Source organism: Cynoglossus semilaevis, chromosome W (assembly GCF_000523025.1).
Source record: "Cynoglossus semilaevis isolate Cse_v1.0 chromosome W, Cse_v1.0, whole genome shotgun sequence".
NCBI lineage: Eukaryota > Metazoa > Chordata > Actinopteri > Pleuronectiformes > Cynoglossidae > Cynoglossus > Cynoglossus semilaevis.
Genome location: NC_024327.1, coordinates 9,146,980 through 9,156,600, shown reverse-complemented (window position 1 = coordinate 9,156,600; position 9,621 = coordinate 9,146,980). Strand labels below are relative to the sequence as shown.

The following is a 9,621-nucleotide window of genomic DNA, read 5'->3' as shown; positions in this document are numbered from 1 at the left end:
GGCAGCCGGGTTCTCCTTTACCCATTTTCATGGTTGAGAAAATTTGATCAATTGCGTTGAGAGACCAGTTGACCAGATCCATCATTTTGGTTTTGGAGGAAAATGCAGAGAGAGGCTCCGAGATAGTTTGACAGAGACGGTACAAGACATAGAGCAGTAGCAGGGCAGATAAGGGCAGGAAGGGAGGAAGGGAGCAAGGGAAAAAGCGTCCGCCTTCTTCGAGAGCAAGTGTGAAAAAAAAGGACTGAGCTCCCCAGTCCAACCCGCCTCAGTCTCCTCAGGAAGTAGAGGCGTTGGTGCACTTTCCTGATCAGGCAGGAAGTGTTGGTTCTCCAGGTGAGGTCATCGGAGATGCCTACTCCCAGGTACCTGAAGCTGGAGACCACTTCCACCACTGTCCCTCCAATGTGCAGGGGAGGGGGGGTGTCTCCCCCTTCTGAATTCGATGATCATCTCCTTGGTCTTCTTCACGTTGATGCAGAGGTTGTTTTCTCTAAACCAACCCTCCAGATGTTCTACCTCCTGCCTGTAGTTGGACTCGTTGTTGGCTGTCCGACCACGGCTGTATCATCCGCGAACTTCACAATCAGACAGCTTGGATGTAGTGCTGAGCAGTCGTGTGTGAGCAGGGTGAATATGAGGGGGCTCAGCACGCAACAGAAAGGTTTTAACCTGTTTTTAAACATGGTCACTGATGTTGCCGGTTTTATGGTATTGGGCTGGTTGTTCCAGAGGCTTAGGGCATAAGCGCAGAATGCTGCCTCCCCTTGCCTAGTGTTACGGCGGGAAATTGATAAGCACACTTCTTGTGTCTCAGCAAAGTATGGAGATGAGTGCAGCACAAATTTAATTTTGACCTTCAGTTAGAATTTCAGTTATTTTTCAAACTTTAAAAATGATAATGACAACATGAAAAGAAAAAAATATTTTAGACCAAAAATTTTGTTATCAAATACTTGAATTTTTTCTGTTTTACTGTTAAAAATGTCCATAAATTATACGGTGAATACATGTCAAACCATGACTTTGAATCACCGTAAATTAGTAAATCAGGAAAGTACAGTACTTTTAACATTTTTTCTCTTGAAAAATACATTGCCCCTCGGTTGCAAAGAGAAACATGCTGAAATATTTATAACATTCAATACGATGATTTTTGCATTTAGTTCCCAAAAAGCATACAGTTTTTCAGTTTAATATACGCACTGGTGTGCTGAAAACAATAAATACGCATTTGTTTGTATTTTCCGATATAAATACATATTGTAACGTCCGGCCGGGCGTTACAATGACGTCGAGGCGTTCGTCTCAGACAGGTCTTTATTGAAAAACCTTAACCGTTACTGTCGGCCGTAACTACGCCACAAAACAATAATAACTTCTCTACCTCCTCTTCTTTCCTTCCCCTGGCTCCTCACTCCATCACATACACAAAGACTCACTCGCACGCAATCACAGACTGGAATCACAAGAGTTAACATTACAGATAACCTATCAATTTCACTATACATGAAATACATTAACAATTTTCCTTTAAAATGTTTTCAAAGTTTGAATCCATATGTTAGAAAGAGTAAGGCGACAGAGCAAGACATTGGCAGATTCTGAGGTCGTCGCTACACTGCCTTTGTTCAGAGGTTTTCAAAAGCACCTCCATCGATGGTGCACTTGATGGTAACGCGCCTGAATTCCAAACAGACCAATCAGCGCACTCCATCTGACCATCTCGACCGTTATCGGCGGTACGGATTTCCAAAGAGTTTTCTGCAGTTGCTTCGGTAAGTATATCTATAAAAATTTACTGAGCTGGGATTATTCGCGTTTTATTGCCGAGCATCGCGCTGAAGCGGGCATGTTGAAGTCTCTGGCTAGCTAACCGACCTGTTGATTGATTTGTCCATTGAAATGTATTCTTGTAACATATGTGGAGAAAACGTCCAATTTGTAAAAGCGTATACTTTGCACTGCAAACTCCACCGCAATGAACCCCGACGTTTTTTCAAATGTGTAGCAACAACTTGTAACCAGGTGCTTTCAGGATATGCAGCTTTAAAATCTCATTTCTATCGCCACCATAATACATCGACAGTTCATCAGAACCTGACTTTAACGCAATTAAAATGCACCGTCTCACTTTGTGAACGCCAGTGTGATGGAAGTAAACAGTTATATGCTCACTTCCCCGGGCAGACGGGCGTCATGTTCCTTGCCCAGTGCGAGGCTGCAAAAGTGTGTTCTCTGTTAAAACATCTTTTACCTCTCACATGTCCAGAAAGCACAGCCCCGCTACAAGTGCTACAATAGAGGAAGTTACTAGTGTGTCAGATGTAGAAGACCCTGTTGGGGATGGGTCAAATTTCAGCAATTTATATCTAAGAAATATATGTATGTTTTACATGAAACTACAGGGACATTACCTTCTTCCAGTGTCTACCATTCAAAACATTGTTCAAGAAATGCAGAATATACACGAGTTGGGACAGACTTATACTCTGAATCAATTCAACTTGCTTCTGAAAAATACGTCAGTTTCAGATGAAGACATGCTAAAAATCTTTGACACAATTAAACAATCTGACTTGTTTACAGCTTGTCACACTGGGCCCATGAGAACTGCTTACTCAAGAGCCCAGTGCTTTAGAGACGTTCAAATATGTGGAGCCCAAAAAAGTGGTGTTGGGCAGAGATGAGAACAGGACAGAAAGGTGTGCCTATTATGTTCCTGTGTTAAAAACGTTAAAAGGTATGTTGGAGTCTAGCTTTTGGCAGGGCCTCATGTTGCTGGATCCTAATGAGGTTTCCAAAACAGATGTTCTCTCTGACTGTTGTGATGGTAAGGTGTTCATGTCAAACGTCTGTTTTCAGGAAAATCCAAGCTGTCTCAAGCTGGTTTTATACCAGGATGCATTTGAAGTTGTAAACCCATTGGGTTCTGCGAAAAAGAAGCACAAAGTTTTGGCCGTTTATCTGTCTCTACTCAACATACCCCCCCATGCATGGTCAATAGTTGACCACATGCAGCTGGTTTTATTAAGCAGAGAGAAGGATTTTAAGGAATTCGGCCAGGCGAAGGTTTTCTCAGAACTGCTTACTGATCTTAAACAACTGGAGGAAAATGGGATAATAATGGCCGATGGACATGTAGTAAAGGGAGCTCTCTACTGCATTGCTGGAGACAACCTGGGTTCTCACACCCTTGGTGGTTTTACAGAAAATTTCAGTTCATCTGAGTACTTCTGCAGGTATTGTCTGATTTCTCGAACTGCATTTGAGGGTGCTGATCCAAACGTTTGTGGACAGGCGCGGACCCCAGAAACATACAGAGCTGCCATTGATCAGCTTGAGACAGAGGGGGTTCTACAGGTACAAGGGATAAAGTTCAGCTCGGTATTTAATACTCTACAAAACTTTAATGTTTGTTCACCTGGCATGCCCCCCTGTCTCGGTCATGACATCTTTGAGGGTGTCCTCCCATACGATGTTGCTCTTTACCTCAAGCACTTCATTAATAAGAAGAAATGGTTCACCTACACAGCTTTGAACAGGCGACTCAAGCAGTTTAAGTACAAAGCAACAGATGCTTCCTCCAAACCTTGTGAGATCAGTCCTCAAACACTGAAGCTGAGTGGACATGCTGTGCAAAATTGGAACTTCTTGAGACTGTTGCCTCTGATAATTGGAGACAAAGTGCAGGACCCCCAAGATAATGTGTGGCAGTTATTTTTGCAGCTTAAGGACATTGTTGACTTAATTTGCGCTCAAAACATTTCCAAGGCTCAAGTAGCTTATTTGGATGTTCTCATCCAAGAATATTTGCAAACCAGGAAGGAACTATTTCCAGATATCAACTTGAGACCTAAACACCATTATTTGCGGCATTATCCAGTACTGATCCTTAAATTTGGCCCACTCATCAGGGTATGGACTATGCGTTTTGAGAGCAAACATAGTTACTTCAAAAGATGTACAAGACATCTGAAGAATTTCAAAAATCTGTGTTTGACTCTTTCAGAGAGACATCAGATGTATCAAGCCTTTCTTTCTGCTGGGTCAGTGAGTCCTCCAAACTTGCAAATAAAAGATATCTCACCGCTGTACTCAGAGCTTTACAGTGAGCAAGTTAAAAGCACAATCCTCCATTTTGGCCTCACTGAAAGAAACACAAAAGTACCTGTTGATGTGCAGTATAATGGGATAACTTATAGGAAGGGCCAATTTGTTGTGACTAAGAATGATGATTCAGTGGAGTTTGGTGAAATCATCCTCATTCTTTTAAAAGATGGTTTTGCACTTCATTTTCTGATGAGAGTGTATGATGGGGAATTTCTTTCACAATATCACATGTATGCTATAAAAAAGGACACTGAGAGATTAGAATGCCGACATATTTGTGAACTGATTGACATGTGGCCTTTATCATATTACATAAAAGATGGATACCAGATTGTCCCCTTGAAGCACAGTCTCTTCAGTCACACTAAATGCTTTCATGTCAGTGGGCCAGATACCACACTCTGTTGTTTATTTTTGAACAGATATGGCTTAATCACAAATACCCAAAAATATAAGTGATGCTATAGTAGAAGTGCTTCCAAATCTTCAGGTTCAAGTTGTCAAGTCAGTAGAGGATACTCTGATGGCACTTGGTGCTGCAACAACAGAGGATTTACAGTACATTACGGAGGGAGACTTGTTGCCAGTATTGAAGCCAATTCAAGCCAGGAGATTGGTTGCTGCTTGGGCCCAAAACAGTAAGTGTAAAACATTGTTACCACAACACATCACATGCCTCTTATACAGCTGCATCATGAATTTGAAATAATTGAAATCTGGGTTTTATCCTTTTCCACACTTGGTATGTTTTTTGTCTCTATTTTTAATATCAAATGGGGGAAATAAAAAAAAACCAGCATGCCTCCAACCATCGCTCTCCTTTCTCGCGGCCTACTCCTCTTTATACTGTGCACCTGAGCAGGTGCGCAGGAGAGAGGGGAAGGAGGAACGCCAAGAGAGAAAGAAAGAGACACAGAGAGAGCAGCCACACCTAATATATGATAATGTTCTAACAATAAACAAAAAACAAAAAAACAAGGTTTTAATGTTTTCAAATCTCTTTTGTTGTACTTTCATAGCCTCATCCACTCCAACTCCAGCTGTGCCATGTTCTTCTCCATCGTCACTCTTTTGTCTTCCTCCCCTTTCGCAGTGACTTCCTCCTCATCATCCTCTGAAGCTACATCATCTCCCTCAGGAGCTTGTCATCCACTTGCGCCAAACTGGATAGACAATTTTAATATACCATGGCAGAAGCTCCCCGAATATTTGGTACACAGTCTGGAAAGACAGAAAATGCCAAGTCCATGACTACGGCGTGAAATGATAAGGATTGTGGTCTCTGAGATGATGAAGGCTTGCAGGAATCCAACTAAAAGCAACACCACAGAGATAGCAAAAAGGTGGTGGCCACACATCCAAAGTCTCTTCAATATGTGATTGATGGTGATATTATTGGACTTGGGTATCATTCCCTGGTAAAGCAACTCCAGGTAAGAGTTGAAAATGTCAAACGATCGGACACACCAAAGATAAAGAAACGCAAAATAGCATCAGCTGAAGACACATGAAATATCTGTGAACAAAAAGCAAGTGTTCAAGACACGTATGGTTGTGTCAGCTGGCAGCCCAAACATTTGCCACTTTCTGAGACTGTGGGGAGTCAGCTAGAAAAAAACAACAAATGAAGATGTTTGCACAAGAAGCTGTGAGATAATTAATCAAGTCCACCTATTTCACACAGCGTAAGGAGATAAATGCAGGTGCAAGCATTCAGAAATTATCCCAGGAATGGCCATTTTTGTTTAAGGAAGTCGGTATGGTAGCACACTTTCAGGAACTGACTGGTGTGCATTTGATTGAGTTTTTCCTTGCCAACGTGGACAGAAAGGGAGCACGTCTCTTAAACTTCTTCAAATGTGTCGATGCACATGAACACAAACAAGTTCTGGATGCTCTTCTCAAGCAGCAAACTGAAAGAGGTCAGTCCACTTGTTGCTCAGAGGAAATCATACAGATGGTGCTACTTCTACTGGCTCATTTTGATGAGAAGGAAGAGCATCTATTCCACTTTGTTGAGAAGATGAGCCTTGCTGAGGAAGTTCAGATGGAGAATGTGCCACCAACACCCTGTCTTATTGTGTGTGGTAAGTAAACTGAACAAAACCTGCAAGCTTTCACTACTGCAGTACAAACATGTACTATTGGCCTGTTTACTTTCATGTTATCTTGCAGCACACTTTGAGACACAGGCAAACATTTTACCTAATAAGTTCTGCCAACAGTAGATTGTATAACTCTCATTCTATATTGAAATTGTACCATTGAATTTCTAGTTGTGCTGATATTGAAGCTGTTGTCATTAAAATTTATTTATTTATTTTATTCCCAGGGTCCTCCTGCTTTGGTGCTGAAACATTTATGTTGAGCATCGACCAAGAGGTTGTCAACAACAACATCACTTCCTTCACATCTGCCATCTGCCTGATGTTTGGCAGTTACTACTGCTTTACCATACACTACCCGGTGGAACTACAGTCCACACTTGAGTTCCTCCAACGGTAAAAATTGATTTCTTTATCAATATTAGAATTACAAATAGTTCCTAGCATACCCTGCATGCGGTAATACAGAATAGACTCTCTCTCTTTTCCTTTTTTAAAGGTGTTTCTTTTCAATAAATCCCAAGAAAGGCACTAAAGTTGAGTGGAAGAAGAATGGTCAATCCCAGAGTCTTGACACTGATCTCAGACCTTGCCGACCATGAGTGGACCTACCAATGATGTCGAGGGATGATGTGATAAAAGGTACGTTTGACATGCTAGACACTGCAGATATTTTGTTGTTAAGGGTGTCACGTGTGGGCATCGACATGGCAGGAAGCAGGCAGGACCCAAATGCAGGACTGGTGCAGGTAGTTTATTTCAAAAGAACAAAAACAACAAAAACTCACTTCTACACAAGAACAGGACAAACTAGGAACTTGACTGAGCATAGGAACAGACTAGACTAGAAACAGCTACACCATTAACAGGATGCAATACACAACACAGTCACTTACTTAATGATCCCACCAGGCCAGAGTGAGGGAGAGAGGTATATATACAAGGAGTACCAGGTGACACCAGTGAGGCTAATTACAGACACACAGGTGAGTGTGATCACACGGATTACCCCACACAGCAGACAGCAGGAAAAGGAAACAGACAGACCTGACAAAGGGTGTGTGCCTATTAAATCTGTCCACTCATTTTGCTCACTGCAATCATTTTAAAAACAAACAAAACAAATTTTGTTCTCACCCCTTCTCTCTCTCTCTCATGAAGGAGTTTCTTGTTATCTACAGAGGCACTAAAGTTGAGTGTATAAAGAAGAAAAAGTCTTCCCAGAATGGCTGGCTTTTTCAAACTGTTACAGTTTAAGTGTTTACGTTGTTTCTGCAGTTTATTGTGCTGGCAAAGTTGGAAATGTTTGGACTTCAAATAAAGAGTTTCTATTTTGAAAGTACTACAGTGTTTTTTTGTGACTTTTGGAACATTAACTATTTTAATAATATTTATTCATGTGCTGTGTATGAAGTTTACAGAAAAAAAGTAGGGCTGCACAACATAACATTATTAAAAATGCACATCTTACATTTTGACTATCACGCATTTACTGTAATTTTTAGGGAATTTCTGTTTGGACCCTAATATTTGCAAGAATGTATGGTATCTTTTACAGAATAAGATTGTAGCTTACAATTTATACTGTTAATTGTACAGAAAAATAAGGAATCCAGCACACTGTTAAGTCAACATTATCAAGCCGTAAATTAACCACGGCTGCCGGCATTGTACCGTTAAAATAAAAACATTCCCATGTAAGTTTTAAATTAAAACAATGTAGTGTTAGAACTTTATTTTTTACAGTAAAATACTGAAACACAGAGATTTTTTACTGTAAATGAAGAAAGTGTTTTACTGTAATTTTACGGTACTTTTTCAGCAACCACGGCTGCTGGTACTTTACTGTAAAAACAGCAGATTTTTTTTTTTTTACAGTGTACTTACTCCCACTTTATCTTTAAAAAACAAAAACTCAAAACCATTTTTAACCTTACCTTTATAGATGAAGTCCATGGTTTTCCCTCACCTTAGCATTGTGGACGCTAATGTTTAGTCTCTGTTGCTCATTCGATGCCAAATCGATCCTTGAATTTCCAAACGTTTTTTTAAGAGATCTGGCTTTGAATGTGCGTGGCTGATCTTTCATGTCTGCTGAGGCTTCTTCGCAAATGTTTCAGGTCACAGTATCCGGTGGTTTCTTTCAGGACAGCCACACAGCCAGTCTTTTTGTTTGTACCACTCCATTTAAAAAGAATGACTCTTCTGTCCCATAGTTTTTGAAGCAAACCTTTTAGCTCCGGCGTTGGTCTTCCATCACTTATCACCTCCTATTTGAGCCGGAAGTCCAGTTTTGCGAAATGTTCTAGTCTTGAAATACAATCCATAGTCAGTCGGCTCAGGCAGAGCATAGAAACCGCTGTTCTTGACCTATTGGCTCTTGCTTGGCGCCGACTTTCAATTGCCTGTTGACACTAGCTGGAAAGCACCTGTCAGTTCACGTACGACCCCTTGAGGTGAGGCAGAGTACTGTTTGCCTCCCCTGCTGACTTTTCTCTGCACTTTTTTGGCTGAGGAACAGAAACCGGCAAGCGTCATGTGACCCAGTTTGTATTGGATCGCGCAATCAGAAGTGAGGCACAGCTTTTCAGTTTTTGATTGCAAAAAACTTAAATTCAGTTATTTTTACTTAATAAAATGTCAAAAATGTGTAAAGTCATACTGAGAATGCATCTTTAACACAGATCAGTGGAAAATATTAATATGTATTTTATGTACTTTTTTATCACGATGGCACGTGAGGCACTGCCTCCCCTGACCGCACGTCACTGATACACAGAGCTGTATTTCTACATGTAGTTAGTCTATGTGGAATCTTTATGAACTGAAAAGGACATTGTAGACAAAATGTGACATATTACTAACCTTGAAGAAGGTTGCAAAGACACAAATGTAATGTTAAAAAATTACAAATTAAGTGATGCTCGTTTCTGGAACGGGACCCATCTATGGCTTCAGAAACTTCTTTGTGTTTTGTCCACTCTTCACGATACCACATCAGGTTTTTAGAAATGTAAAATAGAGTTCTGTTAAATCCCACCTTACGAAAGTGTCTGTTGAAACATGTCACTTCAGTCGGGTCTGTGGTGTTAAGGCCAAAAGTTCTTATTACTATCCTTAGTTTCTTTTTGAAATACAATGGATCCTTGTTTTAATTGAAAGCAAAAGTTCTGCTCTGGCAGTATTTGTAATAGTAGTAGTAGCTTTAAAAAATATTTCCCTTCCTTCCATGTGTTCATGGATAAAATTCAAATATTATTTTCCATATATGAGTTTCAATTAGTATTACATTTGATACATCGTCACAATGCTCAAAGATTCTTTTTTCCTGAACAAACAAACAAATTTGTAATTCCAAATATAAAACGTGGTACTATAATGCAGTAATGAGAAATCCGCTAAT

The 9,621-nt window shown here is 40.4% G+C and overlaps 1 protein-coding gene across 1 annotated transcript; it reads left to right on the top strand.

The window, feature by feature from the left end:
- Positions 1 to 3,126: 3,126 nt before the first annotated feature.
- LOC112486333 (uncharacterized) lies at positions 3,127 to 6,283 on the top strand. The gene is made up of 3 exons (XM_025052700.1): positions 3,127 to 3,363; positions 5,433 to 5,603; positions 5,798 to 6,283. Exons 1-3 carry the CDS (start codon positions 3,127 to 3,129, stop codon positions 6,206 to 6,208), a joined length of 819 nt encoding a protein of 272 aa, XP_024908468.1. The 3' UTR covers positions 6,209 to 6,283.
- The last annotated feature ends 3,338 nt before the right edge of the window (positions 6,284 to 9,621 follow it).

What these genes read in the sequence shown, in the direction of transcription:
- LOC112486333 (XM_025052700.1), top strand. Translation starts at nt 3,127, where the DNA reads ATGGCCGATGGACATGTAGTAAAGGGAGCTCTCTACTGCATTGCTGGA. An exon ending in AGACAGAGGGGGTTCTACAG is followed by an intron (nt 3,364 to 5,432) that starts GTACAAGGGATA and finishes TCCAACTAAAAG; the next exon opens with CAACACCACAGAGATAGCAA. An exon ending in AGATAAAGAAACGCAAAATA is followed by an intron (nt 5,604 to 5,797) that starts GCATCAGCTGAA and finishes TATTTCACACAG; the next exon opens with CGTAAGGAGATAAATGCAGG.